General features: G+C 42.9%; 1 protein-coding gene across 2 annotated transcripts in view; it reads right to left on the reverse strand.

Annotated features, from left to right (window-relative positions):
• frem1a (Fras1 related extracellular matrix 1a) overlaps positions 1–23,475 on the reverse strand; it is a 73,724-nt gene that overhangs the window by 43,798 nt on the left and 6,451 nt on the right. For both annotated transcript variants that reach the window (XR_008559745.2, XM_015958182.3), the window contains exons 2-7: positions 19,863–20,271; positions 15,910–16,004; positions 15,488–15,798; positions 13,217–13,413; positions 11,730–12,053; positions 11,546–11,654 (exon numbers count right to left, since the gene is read on the reverse strand). Coding sequence is in view for 1 of the 2 variants with exons in the window: in XM_015958182.3 (XP_015813668.1) it covers positions 11,546–11,654; positions 11,730–12,053; positions 13,217–13,413; positions 15,488–15,798; positions 15,910–16,004; positions 19,863–20,132 (1,306 nt within the window). In the remaining variant the exon portion in view is untranslated. The remainder of the gene's footprint in view (positions 1–11,545; positions 11,655–11,729; positions 12,054–13,216; positions 13,414–15,487; positions 15,799–15,909; positions 16,005–19,862; positions 20,272–23,475) is intronic.

Here is a 23,475-nt window from a genome sequence, read left to right on the forward strand (position 1 = left end):
GACTCTGGACTGGCATACAGGATTGTCTGTTCAGGAGCCCCCAGGGATGCGTAAGCGTGTTACATCATACCTGGTTGAGCTGAAGAGTCTTGGACCAGGGGCGGAGCGTAAGTTCATGCCTTATCAGTTAACTTTGATAGAGGTAATAGACCTGTCGGGTCGCGTTTGCAGCTCGGCCGTTAACATAGTGACCACCCGGAGAGGAGAGGCATATTGGCCTAAGATTTATGGGACTGCTCACACTAGAATGTCTCGTAGAAGGCTGGTCTCCGATCTGACTCTAACTAACTAGAGCAGGGCGCTTTCATTTCCTGCTGATTTTTATGCTTCTGTCTTACAGATGTTATCTACGCAGAAGCATAAGAGGGAAAGCAGCAGAAAACGAAAAGTGGTCAGGTATGCAACTCCGGCGGGAGTTGACCCCAAAGTTAAAAAGAGAAATGTAAATATTCCGAAAGGAAAGGATTGGATAATAAAATGGATTAAATGGGCCTTTTTTATCCTTTTCGAATTTAGCCTCATAGGATTAAGTATAGCGATTGCATATGGGGTACATGTATATCTCCGAACGTATCATGTGTCCTCGGTGACATATAACATAACTCACGGAGGACCACAACAATTAATAGGGAATTGGAATGTATCCAAAATTAAGCTGTTATGGCCCAAAGAAGATTTTACTGAGAATATAACCACCTGCATGATAGCAACACAGATTGGATTCAAGATTTGTAGTGTAACAGGGAACAAAACTGGCTGCCTGCGCTTGCCCTGTGGAGAAAATGGATTTGACCGGATCATGGCCACACCCTCCGTGACATCATTTTCTGCAGCAGAGCAGGAGGAGAAGAATGACACGGAGTGTGGTGAGACCGGCCCATGGGCGGAGTATATGGCAGTCTTAATGGATCAGACAGGATCCACAGAGCTTGATCGATCTTGTCAGATAATATTGAGGAAAAAGAAAATCTTAAATCAAACTTCAGGTGAAGTAGAGTTGTGGGTTTACAAATATTGCCTTAGAAATAATTTAGAATGGGGACACAACTTCACCACTTTCAAAGTGATAAAGATAGAAAGGTGGTGGCCTCGTAGAATCGAATTTGGGTGTTTTCAGACCAAAGACAGTAGTTTAAGTTCCTGGCAAACAGGAAATATTACGCATTGGTATCAAAGATTATCAAGAGGGAGGGAACGAAGAGATGTTTGCCCGACCCCCCCTCCTAACACAACACTAAAATATGATTCCTTGTCCATGATAGGAGAGAGTCACATGTGGCAGAAAGTAAAAGATAATGTGATTAAATGGTTATCAAAAGTACCCCCTGCAATGTCTGATCCCCTGGCTGAGGCAGAGGAAGGTGAAGAGACCGTTCCTCTCTTTCTAGAGCCCGGTGTGCGGGGTAAGAGATCTACTTCAGACTTAGCTCGACTCTTACGTAAAGGTCATAGTGAATATGCAAATTACACAGGATATATTATTTTGCATATGGCATAAATGGCACATTACGTCATGTGAGTCTGATAGTACGTGGTGTGAATGAAATTATGAGTGACAGTGTAGTGCAGGTTTCTAACAATGTAATTCAAGGAACTTCTGATTCAATGGGCATGTTGGTAAAAGGAGTGAGAGAGCACATCATTAGGCCTGTCTGGGACGCTCTGTTCTGGCCTCTGTGCGCTCTAGGATTAATGTGTGGGGTGATTATTTTAATAATCGGTATGATTTTGGCCTGTAAAAACAACAAATGGCAGTTGACAGGAAGAAAGCTGTTAGGAGAAAGGAGAAAGGACCTGGTAGATCCAGATAAGATGGGAAGAGAGGTGTCAAGGTAGAGGGAGTATTAGCCCCCCTTCTTGTTGCTCCTGTTTAAGTGCAGGCCTCTCTGCACCGCGTGTCACTTGCTCCTTAACTGTCAGTCTGTAACTTGAAGTGAACCAATGGCTCATCAAACTCATCCTGAATCTGAGCTGATTGACGCTCTGAATCTGGAGGTATGTTAGGATTTTGTAACTATTTTATCCAGTTTATCTTTAGGATGTTGTAGACATTTCATAACTGGTGTACACTTGTTGTGAGGATTATTGTTGTAAAACTATGCCTGCAGATAGGAATTGTAGTGTGGTTCTTCCTGCAGCTTCTGATGATTTATTTTCTCCTATAATTAAGAAATGTTTATGCAGTAATGCAGTTACTTATTGCTTCATGGAATGAGTTATATATCTCATGTGGAACATATTTTATGTTCCTTCCAGATGGACTCGATTCGGCAGAATATCATAGAGGGATTAATCCCCTCCGCAGGTCCATCAACTGTTTTCTCTCTGAATGGCGCATACTATTTGTGCACCGTGAATCACGGGAGGGATGGATTGCCTCAGACTAAGACAATCGGGCTCCAGTGTGAACATGCTACGATGAATAAACGCTGCGTGTCTTGCAGGTTTATTCAGTACATCCAGACCAAATGGAAAAGGGATTCAAGCGGGAGACTGATCAGGAAGACGACATACTAATGTTGTCCTCCCCGGGAGTAGATGCCCTGCTTGAGCAGGCCCACGACGAGGAGCTGACAACGGCGCCCTCATCTGACGTGGCTGAAGAGGTTGTATCAGTAATGACGGCAGCTTCGACATGCGTCCCGTGTCCTGATGTGATACGTGAAATCCCTATGGTCTGTCTAAGTAGTGAGCCAGCAGGCATTCCTTCCCCTGTCCGAATTGCACCTGGGAGAGAAATGAGATGGAGGATTAAATCCCAGAAGGGGTGTTACTTTGTTTGTCAAGGCAAGATTATAGATTGCTTTCAGTTTATGAATATTTTATCTGTAAAGACTGGATGGTTCGGCCCAGAAGTCTGTAACTCTTTTGGAACCGCACCTTTGTTGGATACGAAAAATCATGTTTTGGTTTTCAGCGCCAGCTTCCCACCTCAAATGATGGGATCGCTTCCGCGTGGAGAGGCTCCGGTGATGGATTTATCTTTATTCTTTGTGGGCGAAGATCCCACAGATGGGAGAAAGCAGTTTAAAGGTTATGTAACAACCCGCAAAGGGACCTTGTGCTTACCCGTAGCTGATGATGGCATTATGATGAGAATGAGGGTTGATGTGGAGGCCACAGTTAGGTGTCTGAGTGTTCAGCCGTTCCTGAGTGAGATGGATGCTAGATTTATGAAAGCTTGCATTGCTGCTCTATCTTTTTATGGTCCTTTGCCTCAGTACGTCCTCATGGGGGATGTTGCAAGCCCGAGCAACCAGTCAAGGCTTAGAAACAGTGGTCAGGGACAAGGGTCACACAAGGGTCAAGAGGACAGGAGTTCAGGACTTGCTGGTGAGGACAGAACTAGGCAAAGGGTCAAAAGACAAGCTGTCTTCTCTAGATCCACCCATGGACACACCCCTGGGCCCGCCCCTAACTCCACCTCTGGCGGGAAAAGAAGGAATGGCATGGAGTGAGGAGAGGTCCAGCTGGACCCAGGAGCTCTCAGGAATGCTGAAAGAAGATCTACAATTTGCTACCAATATGAAGATTTATGACCTGTGCTCTCATTCCAGGAGTGCAGAATGTAACTTTTGTGCCCTCATGTGAATACTGCATGTAGTGAAATGATACTAAATGTCTTATGTAGAGCTAAAAAAGTGTATCTGGTAGATGACCCCTTGACCTAAACTGTCAGGAGAGAATGACTTGTGACTCTTGCATTGTTTAGAGCAGTCTCAGAAATGATATAAAAGGATGCAGCTCAGATCGAGTCTGGTTCTTGGTCTTCGAGAGAGGGCTTCAGGCTTCGTTCTTGGGGAGATTCTGAGAAGACGAGAGCTGGTGTAAACTGACTCTCATTTAATCATTTTGAACTAATTCCTCCGTGGGGGATAGTAGTTGTTTTTTACTTTACCCATTTTTGTATTTTGATTTTGTAATAAACCTTTTTTGAAAAAGAAACATAATCCTGATTCTTTCAGGTTTTCTCTAAAGCTTCACGTTTGGAGCCCTGGCCATAATTGCACAGAGGTAAGCATGTCGAAGATCGGTCTCTGAATTATCAGGACTTACTTTACAGTTTATAACAGAATAATATAAAGAAACCTTAAGATAAGGGAAGTTTTAACTTCTCTCCCCTTGCGAGTAACGAGTTGTCTTAAGGGTGATAAAAGCAAAATATTCGAGGTTATTTTGGCTCTGATTGCAGGTTGAAAAAGTCTCTAATCAGCTGGAAGGTTGGATTAATAAATAAATTGATAAACTTATGATAGCCTGATCAACTAGCATAAATCATTTTATAGTTACCAACCTCCCACATAAGCTGTTAGAGGCGCAATTAATTCCGGGTAGCCCAAACAATTGCTGAGAGGCTTGGCTTGCCTCCAGACTTCTCTCTAGTATCTTAACCAAAAGGTAACGAGTTTAAAAGAAGTGTAGCACTCTGGGGCTGGCTATTCGTGCAAGTCATTTCACCTTTAAAATAAAAGACAAGATTCTAATTAGATAGTCCAAACCCGGATCTGGTACGATTATACTCGTCGATACACCCCCGAACCCTGATGGATGCACCGTCTCATAAGTTCTAACGGAACTGGGTTTTAAAGGAACCGGTAAATGGGACGGGCACGCGACACTATTGTTGAAATGTTACCTCCTGGATGCTCCTTCATTAACATTCCAAGAGCACAGCGCCGGGGCGGAGGTCTATTGACTATATTCAAATCAGATCTTGTCTGCACACCGATTACCCATCAATCAACTCCATTGTCTTTTGAATTAAGTTTGTTTGAATTGGGACGTTCCCCTCCATTGTTATGTGCACTCATTTACCGTCCACCACCCTATAACAAGGATTTTCTTAATGAATTTGCAAACTTCCTGGCAGACGTCTCCTGCAGATATGGAAAAATACTCTTGCTGGGTGATTTTAATATTCATGTCTGCTGTCCTGACAAACCTTTGGTAAAGGATTTCTTAGATCTTATTGACTCATTTAGCATGTCCCAACGTGTTAATGGACCCACTCATGGTCATACACACACACTAGACCTGATTTTTTGTCATGGGCTGCAAATTAGTGATCTTGGCATTCTACCTGCAACTTTTTCTGATCACTCACCAGTTGTGTTTAATATGAACTTAGACTCTGCCTCTCGTGTTGAGTGTTTCCGTCCCAGCTTCTCTCGAACAATCAGACCCAATACTGCTGCACATTTTGCTGCTATTCTTGCTTTGAATTCAGCTCCATTTCAATCTACTGATGAATTTACTGTTGTTGAGGGATTACTTCATGCGCTTGATTCATCCTGTCTGGCTGCTTTGGATATTGTCGCTCCATTAAAATCAAGGCGAAATACATCCCGACCTGACCCATGGCTGAACGAGCAAACTCGTTCCATGAGACAACATGCCAGAAGACTGGAACGTAAATGGATAAAAGACAGGCTTACTGTATCCTTTGAATCCATGAGAGAGGCGTGGTCTCAGTACCAAAGAGCAGTCAGAGGCGCAAGAAATCGATTTTTTGCAAGCATTGTAACGGCTAATTCTAATAATCAAGGTGTGTTATATAAAACTATGAATGCAGTGCTTTCACCAGTTACAAAACTATTTTCCTCTGCGTCTGCTGACTTGTGTAACCAAATCCTGCAGTTTTTCTTAAATAAGATTAGTGTAATCAGAGCTCAGATTCACCAAACCAACCATGTTCCTGATTCAGTCATTCCCCCTCATGTGCAACTTCAAAGCTTTCAGCCCATCTCTCTGCCCTATCTAGAAAAAACTGTTGCTGCCATGAAACCGTCTGGCTCCCCAGAAGATGTTATCCCACCACGTCTCCTGAAAGAGGTTTTTCCTTTCATTAGCCATAATGTGCTAGACATCTTAAATAGTAGCTTGACATTGGCTGAAGTTCCTTCTGCCTTTAAACACGCCGTTCTTCAGCCAATCTTGAAAAAACCTGGTCTCGACCCCACTGATTACTCTAATCTCCGACCAATTTCCAAATTACCGTTTTTATCTAAGGTCCTTGAGAAAATAGTGTATGAACAGATGCTGACACATCTAAATGACAATCAGGTAATGGACATTTTTCAGTCTGGTTTCAGAAAACAGCACAGCACTGAAACTGCTCATGTTCGGGTGTTTAATGACATTTTTCTCGCTTTAGATTCAGGTTTCCATGTGGTTCTGCTACTTTTGGATCTATCAGCAGCATTTGACACGATCGATCATAACATCTTGATCACCAGACTTCAGACTTGGGCTGGCATTTCTGGTTCAGCCCTAGATTGGTTCAGGTCATACTTTTATAACAGGTCCGCTAGAGTCATGTTGGATGGCTGTTCATCCGAGTCACAACCACTCCGTTGGGGTGTCCCACAAGGTTCAATACTCGGCCCGTTACTATTTAACCTCTATATACTGCCCTTAGGAGCCATTTTCAGAAGGCACGCTGTCTCATACCATCTTTACGCTGATGACTGTCAGATCTACTTTTCATTCAAGCCAACTCAATCAATGCAAGTTCTGTCTGATTGTATCGATAATGTTAAGCTTTGGCTTGCTGATAACTTCCTCCATCTGAATGACTCCAAAACAGAAGTAATCGTTTTTAATCCTCACAGCATCCCGGCTACTCTTCAACCTGACCTCAACTATCTCTCACCTAATGTCTCCACTGTAATTTCCAACCTTGGAGTTAAAATAGACCAGGCTCTGAAGATGGATGCTCAGGTCAATAACACAGTTAAATCATGTTTTTACCACCTCAGGCGTATCTCTAAACTTAAGCACATCCTGAGTGTCCGTCTTCTCAAATCAGTAGTCCACACTTTCATCACTTCACGGCTGGATTACTCCAACTCCTGCTTATACGGCATCAGTAAAGCAGCTCAATCTAGACTTCAGCTAGTCCAGAATTCAGCAGCTAGGTTCCTGACTGGAGTTGACAGAAGACAGCACATTACACCAATTCTAAAATCTCTCCACTGGTTGCCCGTTCATCTCAGGATCAATTTCAAAATCATGCTGCTCACTTATAAATCCCTGAACAGTCAAGCTCCTCCATATCTGTGTCAACTCGTCCATTACTACAATCCGCCTCGTGCTCTCAGGTCTGAGGATAAGCTCCTCCTAGCTCTTCCAAACGCACGTCTGAAAAGCCGTGGAGAAAGGGCTTTCTCTGTCTGTGCTCCCAAGCTGTGGAATGCATTACCACTACTAGTGAGGCAAGCACCAACAATTAGCATTTTTAAATCTCGCATGAAAACTCACTACTTCAACCTTGCATATAATACATAATCATGGACCACTTTCGACATCTGCATTCTTTCTACAATAGAATGCACAATAATTAACATCTGTATTACTGTGGTTCTTTCATATGTTTTTTTATCTGTTGTTTCACATTCCTTTGCGTTTTTAGTGTTTTACGACTGTTAGTTCGAGTATTTTCTTGTTTTCATTTTTTCTTATAAACTATGCTTTAAATGTCATTCTGAACGTGTTAATTTAACTGTAATCTTTTAATGTACAGCGCCTTGTCTGGTTGTAATGCCATGTTGAATGCGCTTTATAAATAAAATGGTATGGTATGGTATGGTAACAACACGGTGAAGCTAGCCATGCTAGGCAGAGCTAACGTTGCCATGCAGCTCGACAAGGGAAACGGAAGAAACGGAGGACGTTTGGCCAGGGAGAACAACAGCAGCTGGGTGCAGAGGTAAGCTGTACATTACATTTCTGTGAACAAGACAATCAGAATCAGAAATCCTTGGTTGTCCCACAAACCGGGACATTTGTTTAATAACATGTACATTGTTTAATGTGCAATAACTGTAAAAACTCCTTTCAACACACATACCTATTATACATATTTAATCATGTAAATGTGTATTTCAAGTAAATTTGTACATACATCAATCTGATTCCATTTTACTTGTTACACTTCTGCTGCAGCAAACAAATTTCCCAGCTTTTGGGACAATTAAACATTTCTGATTCTCAATTAGATGTTTTTACCTCAAATGTAAAAACATCTGATTGAGAATCAGAAATGTTTTATTGTCCCAAAAACTGGTAAATATGACATTTGTAAGAGGATACTGATGACAAAATTTCCTATGAAAGTGTTTCCTATGTACTTATCTGTTGTTTTTTTATTTATCTACTTTAAAGAGGATTAAGACTTTCCTGAGGAACACCATGACACAGGATGGGCTGAATGCTCTTGCCATGCTTTCCATCTTGTCACAAACATTCCTGACTTCAATAAAACGGTCATCGAGAGCTTTGCCAATCAGAAGGACAGAAGGGCAAAATTTCTGTACAAATGAGGTATCACACACACACACACACACACACACACACACACACACACACACACACACACACACACACACACACACACACACACACACACATGCATCCACTTGATCTTTGTATAAAGTTGACCTTGGCACAACACTCCAGAAATATTTAACAGTGTAAATTTCTGGCATTTTGTCTAAGTGGTGTTTACTACCATTACTGTAACAGTGACCTGCTCATAATTTTTCGTGTTCACTCAAATGTTGAAATTAAACAAAATGTTTTTGTTACTTGCCTCTTGCATTGCCTATTTACCATTTATGGTCATGTTATTTTATGTGCAATTTAATGCAGTATTTTTCAACCTTGGTCCGCAACGCAGCGTGCCAATAGTCAGACACACCTGGATTAATCAGTTTGTCCAATGATGTAAGACAGGAAATAAAAGAGCTGTGCTTAATTCAGGAAATAGTGAAGTTGTGCACAAAGCTCAGAAAGCACAAGTTTGTTTAAAAATAAAAAAAATAGCACAGCCCCACCAAAAATATTTTTCACCAGCCGCCACTGGTCATATATGTGGATACTGGATCTTTTCTTGGGCTTCCCGAAATTTGATTTTTAGGAAACCCACATCTTGATTCTGGGTTTAAAAATGCGTTGTAATTACCGCGTTTACAGCATATTACCATTTTCTTTCCCTGTAATGCCTTACATTACCACATTGCAGCAAAAAGCAATGCATTACAGTAATTAATTACTTCTGTATCGCATTTCTCCCAACACTGCTTGTGTGTTACTGCAATGTTACCCTCACAACCTCAGCACACACACACACCTTGACCCCCAAATTCCACTACCTCCGCTCCGCTGCGCTCCGCTCCGACACGAACGCCGGAGCAAAATCGGTCCCGTTCTAGTCAATCAGAGCAATTCCACTACTGCGGCCGTGCTCCGGCAGTGCGGCGCCGTGCGGCGCCCTCTGTTCCGGCGTCCGGCAAAAATAGAATCGATCCTATTTTTGCCGGACGCCGGAGCACCTCCGCAGTAAATGGACAGAAATCACAACCACCCAACAGGAAAAGGAGCAAGCACATCTTCCGTTTTTCACAATAAATCGCTAAACAAAAGGCGTTTTTTGTTTCATATGCACAGGTTTAACAACTTTTAACAACTATCAATGGCGGCTGAAGTTTAAATGCCCAAAAATAAGCCATAAATACAGTTTCCACTATCAAAGTAGTCACACTTTGTTGATCCAAACACTGCTGATCTCTCAACACAATGATGGGCAGATTAAACAGTTCATTTCCGATGCTTCTCCCGCACAACGGGTGTTTGGATCTAACTTCCGCGTTTATTGCTCGGACTGTATCGCAAGATCTCGAAAATCCCGCGCATGCTTGTTTGCCCCCCTCAGGTCTCCGCACCGGAGCGGAGCCGTTGTAGAGCGGGTACCAGTAAAAATTTAGTTCGGAAGCGAGCGGCTGCGGAAGGCGGGGGCGGACCGGAGCGGAGGTAGTGGAATTTGGGGGTTAGGGCCCCCAGTTTGGGAGCTGCTGCTTAAAGTCATCAGACATTCTGTACTTTCTCCTCCTAACCCAGGGATATTCAAACCTTTGCTGTTGTGTTCCACATCAGATGAGAGATATTTTTTGATCATACTTCTGAACGTTTGGGCAGCTGTCTGGGGATCAGATTCAGAGTTGTGTTTTAGGTTTTAGATGGCTGAAACCTCGGATCTATTCTTTAGGAATGTGGTATGCATACACACTAGAACAGCCAAAGAAATAATCCAAGAGTGAGAGGACAAGAATGGATCCGTTCATATCAATAGGCATTTTTAAAATCTTGGTTCTGCACAATTTTCATTTTGAACTGAGTCATCTCCTCAGACAAGAATGAAAGTATCTTTAAGAAATAAGGATCTCATGTTGAATTCAACACAATTCAGCTGTCCTTTATTGTCCAGTCTGGCACACGGGGGGTGAAAAATTGTTCAGCAGCCACCCATTGTGCAAGTTGTTCCACCGAAAAAGATGTGAGAGAGCTTTATTTTTCATCACTGGTACACTTTACCTGTGAGAGAATTTAATCAGATACGCAGCAAGCAGAAAGCTGTGGAACGACCAGTGACTCCACCCCCTAGCCGATCAGTGACGATCAACAGTCGCTGACGTTGTTTTTATACCAGGTCAGCACGCTGGGAACTACGACACAGCGGTACTGGAAAGTTGAGGGAAAGTTGGAAACAAAAACCAAACCGTGCTGTTGGAAATGAACGTCAACCTGAACCACACCCAACCGAGTCGTGCTGAGTAGCGCTCTCAAGTGTAGCTGGGGAAGCACAAAGAGCAGTTCCTCCAGATGGGTGATCTTTAAAAGGCCAGCACTTAAATATCCCGAACTCTACCCGTGTTTTCCCCACTTTAGCTTCCTCACACACGGCCTGCAGCCCTTCCTCAGCAGTGGTGGGGGGTCAGTGTTAGCGTGCAATGCTGGGATGGTCCCAGGTTGTGTAGCTCGTTAGCGTGTGCTGCATCTGCATGTGCACCACTTTGGAACAGAGAAGGTGCTTATTATTAAAACAACTGGATTTTACTGAAACGGAAACAAAAGTGGAACTACGGAATATCACTAAACTACTGGATTACACAGGGTATCTGCAGGTCCTTAAAAAGTCTTAAATTAGCTTTACCAAATTTAAGGCCTTAAAAATCCTTAAAAATGACAAATAATCCTTAAATACATTTTCCAAAGGTCTTAAATTACCAAAGACCCAATAATCAAGATTATTTTAATTCTATAAAATTTTCGTGAATTTCTAGTTGGTGTTCAGCATTTTTGTGTACGATGTTGGCAAAAGCGGAACCGTACACATGCAGTTGGTTGTGAAAGGGGGCTATTTTTAGATGAGCACATTAGCTGGTTAAGCTAGTGGGAGCTTGCGCCATGGGGAAGTGCAAGTTTAATGGTACCTGAATGGCTAATCCCACGTTCGCGACGTGGTTGGCACCGGTTCCAGGCAATAGCTGGAAATTATAGCTTAAATTTAATTTTAAAAGTAGCTTAAATTTGGTCAAAGTGGCCTTAAAAGGTCTTAAATTTGGCTCCCTTAAACCTGCAGATACCCTGATTACAGCGCCACAGTGTGAGGTATTTATTCATTTAAAGTAAAACACGTCATTACCAAAGTAAAGTACACAATCAGTCATCAGAATTTAGTTTGCTATCAGACCATGCTCACACATACCCATGTTCCAGGAGACCCTTGGTGCATTTGTGTCTGCAATCCTTACAGAAGTGTGAATAGTCACTGATGGGCTCTTCTCAAAGAAAAAATCATGAACCTCAAATTCCACCTGTCAGGAAAATGAATTTCAGCCTAGTGACATCACAAAACACGTGGCTTCAAGCATGAGTAGGAAAGATGCTACCTCATAATTCCTGCGCTGAACATGTGAGGAATTTGGAGGCTGGTATCCTATCAGCATGTCATTCAGATCGAGCCACGTGAAGGAGGAAATTGGACGAGTGTGATCAGAAAGATGGGTGATGAAGCCTTCTTCAGGAGGTTTGGTTATGTTAAAAACCAGGAGCTGCTTTGGGGTTTCCTCATCTTCAGCATCTAGTGTAGCAGTGGACAGTGGAGTGAGAATAAACTGGTCTACCTCCAGAATAAACATGGACATCAGGGATGGCTTGGGAGGTTGGTTGGGCATGGCATCACCTATCCACACTGGGATCCAGGCATGCTCAGACTACCAGAAGTAAAAAAATAAACAAAATGTTTTGTTTAAAAAAACAAGTACATTTAAAATGTGACAAATGAGAAGATTTACTTTGGTAAAAACAGTCCTAACCTAACTAGTTAAAGGGACTTTACGGACTTTTGAATTTTTATGCTCGCGATTGCCCCCTCAGGCCAAAAGCGTAACATCAGCTTCAATAGTAGACTCGTGCACGAGGCGCACATGCTGTACGTGCACACTCCTTAACGAAAATAACAGCTGAGATAGTCCCGTGTGTGTGTGTGGGGGGGGGGGGGGGACAGGAGAACGTGCAGCTAATTAATTAAATAATTTGGTTCTGTAGCTTTCTCTTCAGCACAGCCGACAAAGGTTTATGATGGGTCAGTCCTCCTGCATGCTCAGATCATTCCCTTCCCTTGCTTGAAAAATTGTTCCAAAATGAAAGTTGAACCCACATCTTTTTTATCTGTGAATTCAATGCCGTTCGGCGAGTCTCAAATAAAAATTTGGGCATCTTACTGTAAAAAAAATATATCATTAATGTATAAAAGAAACTCTAAATGAACTATGTTCACATCCAGAATCGAACTTGAGTCTGCTGCACGAGAGTCCGACGTCTTACCAGATGAGCTAAAACGCCAGTGATGTCTACCGTATCTGTAACATGTATATCCTTGATGACAGCTGAAACAACGTTCAAAGAACGGTTCGGAGTGAAAATGGCTATTTTGTTGCTAATTAGCAGGAAATATCTAGAAGAAAGTTCTACAGAAAGTAGCTAAGGGTCCTCAGAAATGTAGCTAGCTTTGTCACTAGGCGTTAGGAACAGCGACAAAGTGGCACTGCCTCTCTCTCTGCTGCTAAAGCTACGGATAGCAAATGCTACGGGCGATGCCTGAGCGTGAACACGCATGAAGCAGCCTGCTCGACCCGAGCATCTCTCTTTTTCTGTGATTTTACAGAAAAACAGGCAATCACAGTAAAAATGCCAGGGCTCATTCTACAGGACCAGGGCATTGCAGGAGAACGTATGAAGAAGACATTTATTATTTCTATACATGTTTTGGCTGTCAAACTTCCATAATGTCCCTTTAAGCATGTGAAAGTTAAATTTAGCTCACTGGAATACCTCCTTCACTCCTGATGATCAAGACTCAAAGCTTCTAACCTACCTGATATATGCTGCCACTCCTGGTGTCCTTCAGGTCCAGTCTGATTGCTATGTAGTCTACATCAGGAGATGGAGGGTCTGTGTGCTGATACTTTAGTCCCATCAACAGGAAGTCGTCACAGGCAACTTTGGTAAACTTCACCAGCTTCAGACCCATCAGACAGTCTTCAGATTTACACATTGCGCGGGCTTTGTTGTCTAAATAACAACACAGTTCAGACACAACTTTTATCTTCTGTTCCAGATTGTGTTACAGGCATTTGATCTGTGCTTCCTTTAAAGAGTGTAGTGTAGGCCAAACTCCAAAAAGTAGAATATGGTGCAAAAATCCATTTATTTCAGTAATTCGTCTTAGACTGAGAGACCATTTAAAGGCCCAGGAAGCCTTTGCAGGTGTTTTAGATTCTTTAGCTGATCAGATTGTGACACTTTGAGTCTGGAATATTGAACCTTGTCACAACACTCAAATTTCCTGAGATGTTGAATGTGGGTTTCATCAGCTGTAAGCCAGAATCATCACAGTTATAACAAACAAAGGTCTTAGATATCTGGGTTTGCATGTAATGAGTCTGTCTCATATGTTAGTTTCACCTTTTAAGTTTTGCGTCATGTTCTAATTTTCGAGTTTGGCCTGTTAATGTCACTAAAATGTAAGTTATGCATTGTTTGCATGAACATGGGTTGTCCCAAGGGGTCAACTACCACATTTATGTATTTGAGACAATAGGTCTGCTACTGCTCTTGTCCTTGGGATTGTTCTACAGTGTCAGGTTTCTGAATCAGTTCTAATGAAACATCTAGTATGGCGTCAAAATCTAAGATCTTCCTGTCCAGACTAAAACAGTATTGTCTCTGACTTTACTAAAAATGTTTTAGTGTTGTCTGTGGCTCCTCCACATCGAGAGGAGCCGGTTAAGGTGGCTCGGGCATCTGGTTAGGATGTACAATGTTAACAGCAGGGGCGTGTCCAGGGGTGGCCTGGGGTAGCACATGCCACCCTTGGAATCTGATTGGCCATCCCACTGAATTTCCTTTAAATAGACTTTTCCACAAAAAGCTTGGGGTAAAAAAGAAAAGGCATAACCATTGGTGCCACCCATGCACAAAGAAGTGCACTACCCGGGCCACCCCATTTTAAAAAATCTGGCCACGCCAGTGGTTAACAGTACAGAACAATTAGGTTGTATTAAAGTTTTGTTGTCCCTCTCGTCCTGTTTGGGTCCTGCCACCACAGCAATAGATCATGACTTGGTACCTGATGTGAACCCAGCAGATGTGCAATTCAGAAATGGGACAAAATGTTGTGAACATGCCCAAAGGTTTTGTTTAAATTTGGTTCTTTGTTTAAATGTTTGAGTTTTCTTTTTGCATTGAAGTTAAGTCGTCGTCGTTGTCGTCGTCTTCCTCCGCTTATCCGGGTCCGGGTCGCGGGGGCAGCATCCCAACTAGGGAGCTCCAGACCGTCCTCTCCCAGGCCTTCTCCACCAGCTCCTCCGGCAGGGCCCCAAAGCGTTCCCGGACCAGATTGGAGATGTAACCTCTCCAACGCGTCCTGGGTCGACCCGGGGGCCTCCTGCCGGCAGAACATGCCCGAAACACCTCCCCGGGGAGGCGTCCAGGAGGCATCCTGACCAGATGCCCAAACCACCTCAACTGACTTCTTTCGATCCGGAGGAGCAGCGGTTCTACTCAGAGTCCCTCCTGAATGTGCGAGCTCCTCACCCTATCTCTAAGGCTGAGCCCGGCCACCCTACGGAGGAAACTCATTTCGGCCGCTTGTATCCGCGATCTCGTTCTTTCGGTCATTACCCAAAGCTCATGACCATAGGTGAGGATTGGGACGTAGATCGACCGGTAAATCGAGAGCCTGGCTTTCTGGCTCAGCTCCCTCTTCACCACGACAGATCAGCTCAGCGTCCGCATCACTGCAGACGCCGAACCAATCCGCCTGTCGATCTCCCGATCCCTCCTACCCTCACTCGTGAACAAGACCCCGAGATACTTAAACTCCTCCACTTGAGGTAGGACCTCTCCCCCGACCCGGAGTTGGCAAGCCACCCTTTTCCGGTCGAGAATTGATTGAAGTTAAGTGTCTTCATTAACATCAGGATTCCTTAATAAATGGTCAAGAAAACAAAGCAGCCGGTGTTCTGTGAAAAACTGAAAAACCTCCATAAAACATTCAGCTTTTGGCTCCTTAAAGCCAGGTATAAATGAGCTATATGAGCTGAGACCTTTACACAGTCCTATATGATGTCACTGTGGGTTTTACCTAGCTTCTGACGCAGGTAAATGAAGCTTTCTGGCTCATCCCCTCTCTTTGTAGCTTTGTCTGGTTCTCCTGTGACAAGCTTGCCATGGGCTGGCAGGTGGGTGTCATGGTGGCTGAGTTGGATGGTACAGTCCAGACTAGATCTCTTCTCATAGTGGAACGACACCACATTACCATCAACAGCATCAGAGAGACCATAGAACTCCGACACCCTGAGTGATTTGGGCCCCAGCCTAATTATACCACATTCTGGCTCCACGATGTCTACGTGGAGAGTCAACTCCTCTATGAATGTCTCCGTGTCTGTAAACCTGGTCAAAATTACACAAAACAAACAACAAATCATACAAATTCATTATTGCTGTGGAATTCAACATTTTCCTGAAAATTAGTGAATAAAACCGGTTTACAATAGACAGTACCTGTATAGACGAAGTTTGACCATGTCCTCTTTTAACAATGGACAGCCGTTGTGGACGTATTTGACCTCACCAGCTAGATAAATGCAATCAAACACCTACAGGAGTCAAAAGAAAGTTTGTATTGTCAGTGAAGCCTCGTGGATGTGGTCCGGCTGCTGTACAGCTTCCCCATAGACCAAAATCTTTGAGTCCAGTCGACGTCTTCACACCAGCTGTGCTGTGGTGCAAATTCGGTTGCAGAGCTCCAGAAAGTTTCTGCGTGAAACCTATTTAACTAAATGCGGCTTGTCATAAAGTTACATAAAGTGTCATGAGCCAGACAGGAAGTGAGACATGGAACAACGAGCCGCATCCAGTAGATTTCCAAATGCGTTATTTTTTATGGCTTTTGTGATATTATTAATGACAGGGAAATCAATTCACAGTGTATGATATTTTTACAGGTATATCTTTGAATGTTTTAAGCAGCGATGGGTACCGAATTCGGCACTTTTTAAGGTACCGACCGAATTCCATAGTACCGACCGAGCACCGATTCACGTCATTTGAAACGGTGCCTCGTTTCGGTACCCGTCCTTCATAACAAGAACTTGCCGAGACATCTGCGCATGCGCAAGAGCGTTACGTTGGTCGCTGCGAGCGAGTTGTAAACAGAGCAGCATGGTAGAAAGAACGCACGCTAAAGCTTGGGTCCACTTCACTAAATGTGATGGGTAACTGGGTGATGATGAAACCAGCGACAACGATCTAAGACATCCTCATCTTAATCTGCTCCGGTAGGTAAATAAAATGTTTAAGATAACGTTAGCTTGATATGTTGGCTTCCGTTTCGCTAATGGTGCATTCGCTTTCTCCTCGGAACTCGGAATTTCCGACTGGAAGAACATGAACGCGCTCTATAGTTTGGCTTCACTTTACTAAAGGCGACGGGTGATTGGGTGAAGATGAAACCAGCGACAACGATCTAAGTGTGAGGCATCATCGTTTTAATCTGCTCCAGCAGCTAAATAAACTGTTTACGATAACGTTAGCTTGATATGTTAGCTTCCATTGCCGCCATTGTTATCAGCTAATGGTGCGTTCGCTTTCTCCTCGGAAATTCTAACTTCCCACTAGGAAAAATCGAATGAAAAAGGACGGCAAAAGGAATGAAGATACACAGTAAATTTAGTTCACAGTAAAGATGTTTGCTTCAGTTTAATTATCAGCTTATAAAACTACAAGGACGATGTTAAAATACAAACAGTTGAATGTTATTTATCGTGATATTTATCAAATATGGTTATATATCGAGAAAAATATATTTTTAATTATAAAAGAGAATTAAAATAATAAACACTCAAAAGTATCTAAAATTGGTACCGTTAAGCACCGGTATCGATTCCTAGGTACCGGGAATTAGTACCGGATCGATTCAAATGTCAAAGGTACCCATCCCTAGTTTTAAGTCAAATTTCAAATCCTTGGTACTCGCACAGGAGCAGATTTCTGGAGATGAGCAGCACACAAACCAATCAGTGCGAGTGTCAGTCCGACCAAAAGCCGTACAAAAACCAGACTCCATATGTTCCACGCTCGATGTGAATGAGGGGTCAGTATGAGCATTGACACACATACTGGTCAGATAACTTCCATAGGCTCAAATGATAGGTTTTTGTTCCCAAATGGGAGGTTCCCACCACCGCCACTTTGACCGTGTCACACGTCTTGTCACGCCTAGACAATCCAAAGGTGGGAAAAGAGTTGGAGCTGAGGGTGGGGCTTTTACGGTTGGAACAAGGAAGCAACGTAGCTCCTAGCTAACTTAGCTAGCCCATGAAGCTAAGAAGGGGCTCTGGGCACCAGGGTAGCCCACCCTCTTGGCCGACTGACTTCCGTGTGAGGCTGAAGTCATGCTGGTCGCCTGTGGAGATCCAACATGGACCGGGACTGTTAAATTACAAGATTTCAGACCGCTGCAATTATAGCCGGACGCAGTGGCCTTTTACCTCAGCTCATGCTCCACAGTCGGAGATCAGTGGAACATTAGCTACATGCTAACCCGAAGCTAATGGAGTTTCTTCGGGTGTTTTTAGCAAGAAAAATCCAGTAGAGCGACTACAAAGTGAAGGCACCTCTGTCCTGCTTAGTAACAAAACCATAACTTGGTAAGCTGACTGAGGATACGGGCTTTGCTGGCCCTCAGCGGTCAAAGGTCCGCGAATCCACCGCTGTCGATGGTCCCATCTCTGGGAGCGTTGACTTGGCTACTGGCGCTGTGTTGACACGGAGCCGAGAGCCATGCACCCGGGCCGTCGACAACGGCGCACTCACAAGTCTTTCATCACGGTGAAACAGTGAAGCCCGATAGCCTCCGCTATCCTTGGCCAGATATGTAGCTCCTTGCTTTCATCTTCATTACCTTTTGCTAGGAACTTCTGAGAGCAGCAAAACTAGCTACATCCCTTCCTGGTACGACTCCTGCTATGTGACTGAAAAGGTCTAATCAGGGTCTCACTTCCCTCTCCACTCCAGAACAGATGGAAGAAGAAACCCCTCAGTGGTGTGAGAGAAGCCTCTCCTTCTACCAACATACACACATCCTGCTCTAGTACAAAAATCCAGCACAGCCAATGATTTTGCTCTACATCCAGTAAAGCAGCTGGATTTTTAGCAACACTTTTCTGGAAAATTGTAATGTATAGTTTTACAGTACACCTTTTTCATTGTTCACAAGGCACAAGTGTGAAGATATGAAATTTCAAAAGAACATTAAAATGTAGAAAATGAGTAATCAAATGTAGGGATGGGTACCTTTGACATTTGAATCGATTCGGTACTAATTCCCGGTACCTAAGAATCGATGCCGGTACTTAACGTACCAATTTTCGATACTTTTGAGTGTTTATTATTTTAATTCTCTTTTATAATAAAAAATATATAAAAATCACGATAAATAACATACAATTGTTTGTATTTTAACATCGTCCTTGTAGTTTTATAAGCTGATAATTAAACTGAAGCAAACATCTTTACTGTGAACTAAATTTACTGTGTATCTTCATTCCTTTTGCCGTCCTTTTTCATTTGATTTTTCCTACTGGAAAGTTAGAATTTCTGAGGAGAAAGCAAACACACCATTAGCGAAACGGAAGCTAACATATCAAGGTAACGTTATCTTAAACAGTTTATTTACCTACCGGAGCAGATTAAGATGAGGATGTCTCACTTAGATCGTTGTCGCTGGTTTCATCATCGCCCAGTTACCCATCACATTTAGTGAAGAGGACCCAAGCTTTAGCGTGTGTTCTTTCTACCATGCTGCTCTGTTTACAACTGGCTCGCAGCGACCGACGACATAACGCTCTTGTGCATGCGCAGCTGTCTAGGCAAGTTCTCCTTAAGAAGGACGGGTACCAAAACGAGGCACCGTTTCAAATGACGTGAATCGGTGCTCAGTCGGTACTATGGAATTTGGTCGGTACCTTAAAAAGTACCGAATTCGGTACCCATCCCGAAAAATGATACTCAACCATTCCAGCCTCGTCGTTTCATTACAGAAGACATGGTAAATGGTAAATGGCCTGTATTTGACATAGCGCCTTCTAGAATCCTGGAACCCCCCAAGGCGCTTTACAACACAATCAATCATTCACCCATTCACACACACATCCACCCACTGGTGGGGATGAGCTACGATGTAGCCACAGCTGCCCTGGGGCGCACTGACAGAGGCGAGGCTGCCGAGCACTGACGCCACCGGCCCCTCCGACCATCACCAACAAGCAGCATGGGTTAAGTGTCTTGCCCAAGGACACAACGACAGCGACAGACTGAGCGGGGCTCGAACCTGCAACCTTCCGATTACGGGGCGAGCACTTAACTCCTGTGCCACCGTCGCCCATATGTTATGCCGACATGTTACATGCGTGTTCACAGATCAGCTGTGTGATAAACCGAAGGTTTTCCCTTACCTGTGGAACGAGTTTTCCCACACGTTGAGTTATGGGCTCATTCAACACCACTTCCAACTTGCATGTGTCCTTCTGAATGGGAACGTGAAACTGCAGGTCACCCTCCTGAAGGTAGGCCGACTGGCCCTGTTTCACCTTCAAACCTCTGTTGACCTTCACAAGGGAACTGTGAGACAAGCAGCTTGATCCCAGCAGAAGCACCAGAAGCAGCGTTTGACCCTGTGAACACATCCTTCCCAGATGCAAAGCCACCTGTGAACAACCAGCCATCTCCTGGCAAAAACTGGACCTCTTTCAGCCACACCCCTCAGAGGTCGTCAAGGCAACGGCATGCTTTTCTTCCAGGAAATAGATCGACTTCCAGCCGGTTGCATGTGGGCTTTTGTTGGTTCACTTGGTCGTTCGTGAGCTGTAAAAACAAAAACACTTCACTTAAACTGTTAAGTCCCAGATTTTAAACAGTTTGTTTATGGGTTCAAACCATGTCAAAGCGCCAAACACATTATTGCACAAATCTTTCGGCAAACGTGCAGTATACAGGAAATATGCGGATTAATGGGTCAGGTTGCAACACAGATCCCCGCAGCTGCAGCTGGATGAAGACGCGCCTCTAAAGGAGACGGGCTGACATTGGTTTTACAGACCTGGTTTCAGAAAAACATCCTCAGTGAAATAATCTGGGTGACAGTAAAGTCCTATCTGCAGTAAAAATGCATATTAAAGGCCATGCGTTCACTAACCCATTTATTTTATTATTGTCAGCACAAAACACAGCAACACATCATTTTACCTGCAGTTGTTGAAGCAAAACTTAACTTCAGTGAGCAAAAAACCCATAAAAATGATTCTATATCATGGTTTAATAATTATTTCATCACATTTAGCTTGTATTTTATTTAAAATATATATAAACACCCACTTCCTTTCTCTCAGATCTTCTTCTTCCATCCATCTTGCTGTTTCTTCTGCCCGTCTCACTACCATGGGGAGCAGAGCTTTCAGCCGCTCTGCTCCCCGTCTCTGGAACTCACTCCCCACAGACATCAGGAACATCGACAGTTTTACCCTTTTCAAAACCAAACTAAAAACACACATGCCTAAATCTGCTTATGACCTCTGATTTTATTGAACTGTTTCTCTCTTTGTTTTTTCTTCTTTGCGTTTTATTGCTGTTTTAATGTATTTTCTGTCAAGTGACCTTGGGTGTTCTGAAAGGCGTTTTTAAATAAAATTTATTATTATTATTATTATTATTATTATTATGATAAAATATCTTCAACTTTATTCATTTTATGACCGTTTTTGTGTTGCATGTTTGGAAAAATAATCAAACAACGTAATTACTTGAAACGTTTTATATTAAATGCCATTTTCTAAGACATTCAATAGTTTTTGGAAGTTTATGATCATTTAGTACGACTAAATAGCTGGACACAAAGAAAAACTGACATTGCTGCTGAGGCTCCAGGGCACGGGGTCAGGAACTGAACAGGAGCAGGTTAGCTGTTCATAAAAGTTATGCTACTGAACCATTCTACAAAAATGTCAAATCATTCACACAGAGTAGATTTAGATTTCATTAAGATTTAAAGCATGTTATTTAATAAACCATAAGGCGTAATTATATATTTATATATATATTTCCATAGGAAATATGAAATCAACCTGATGGATCTGTGAGGTTATTTTAAACCAGAAGATTGGAACTTTTTATTGCAGGGATTAGATAACGGCTTCGTATTCACTCAGAGACAAAAGAAGAGGGAGTCAGGTTTTCAAAATGTAAAGATTTATCAAACAAATTAAAACTAGACTAACTTTAAACACTACATGTATGGTGTAACTAAGGTGAATGAGACGGAGAATGGTGTAATGTGTTGAATGTTGTTCAGAACCAGCAAATCCGAAGAAACGATTAGTTCTGATGGGAAATGAAGGTGATGTCTTCGCGCTAAGCTTTGGTTAGAAGATTCATAAACACATTCGACGCCATTTGTTGGTCTACATACCCTTAGCGGAAGTCCCCGTTAGATCAGGAGGTGTAAAGGTCCAGCTTGACCTTATGGAGCCGAAGCCTGTAGAAGCAGCCGCGGCAGCCGAGCACCAGTCTGTGAGATACTTCCGGGTCACGACAATTTGTTGGCATCTAGCGAGACCCAAAACTGGGTCTTGATGGTTCAGCTTTTATTCTGAAAGGAACCGTTGCAGCAGGTGGAACAGCAACAGATTTTATCCAGCTTGTCGTTGGTTCTTTCGGCTGAAGAGGAAAGTTACGGATTGGCCACTCCGACAACTTCTCTAGAACGCTTTGAACTAGTGTTAAAGATGGCGTGGGCATAGTTTTATACTTCGGACGTTTTGGTTTATGGTCGAATGAAAAGATGACAGATTTACCAAGCACCACCAAAAGCACGCCCCCATCACTTCTGGCAGATTCTGATTGGATCAGTGAAAGCAACGTGTCATGTCTTAACGCTACGTGAGATCAGTCCTAGTGGAAACATTTAAAGTTATATTACTTATTATATTCTATAGGATTATAATAAAGTAATATTTTGATTTCACAGATTGGTCACATCTTATTATTGACTAACACTTTGTTTGATTAGCTTTATTAAAATAGAGTTCTTTGATTTATTAAAAGGAGAGAGTCCTTTCTTCATTCTTCTGTTGGGCTGGAAAGAAGCAGTTTATAACAAATGCATGAGACCTTGAGGCCACATCTCATGCAGACTAGTTCTGTCTCAGAGGAGAGGGGGGAATGACTTTTGATGGAAAACAGTCATTTCATACCGTTACACCTGAAAGCATCTGATTAGTTAAAAACTAAAATGGTTTGTTTAATTTGATTTTCAGAACACCACTATTTCCGTGTACCTTTTTTATGATGCTGACACGTTGAAAAACAGATAAATCAATGGAGTAAGCATAGCATTTTAACATAGTAAGCATGGAAAGCATCAGTGTGAGTGAATCATATGGCTGTAGCTCTTCTGTACTGTGTAAAAGTAGCTCACAGCCCTGCTTTAGGCACTAGTCCTCCGAGGTTTCTGTTCATTTTTCTGGTATTGCTTGTATTCAGTTCAGTCTTTTTATGAGACCATCTTTAAAGGAATGTTGATTTGTCACTCAGGCTTCTTACTATTAATGAAATTAGTGGAAATTAAATTAGCCACACACCTACTTAATCACTGATGTTCGCCTGTTTTTACAATTGTTGTGTTGTTGGTGACAGTTGGGTGGGGGGTGCTGGGAAAATGTTCATGTGAAAGACATTTTTGTACACACTGGAGACACTTGATGAACAAAACAGCTGCACACGTAAAATTGCTTGGGCAGATATTCGAGCGAAGTAGGACAGAAAGAATCTTTGCAACGACAGCTTGGGCTGTAAATCAGGGGTTCCCAATCCTGGTCCTGGAGGGCCGGTTTCCAGCATGTTTTAGTTTTAACCCTGTTTGGACACACCTGGTTTTAACCAGTAGATGACTAACAGATTTCACAGGTGATTCAAGTGTGTTGGAGCAGAGAAACCACTAAAACATGCTGGATACCGGCCCTCCAGGACCAGAATTGGGCACCCCTGCTGTGAATGATGCAGTGTCATAATTTG

This window comes from Nothobranchius furzeri, chromosome 3 (genome assembly GCF_043380555.1).
Source record: "Nothobranchius furzeri strain GRZ-AD chromosome 3, NfurGRZ-RIMD1, whole genome shotgun sequence".
NCBI lineage: Eukaryota > Metazoa > Chordata > Actinopteri > Cyprinodontiformes > Nothobranchiidae > Nothobranchius > Nothobranchius furzeri.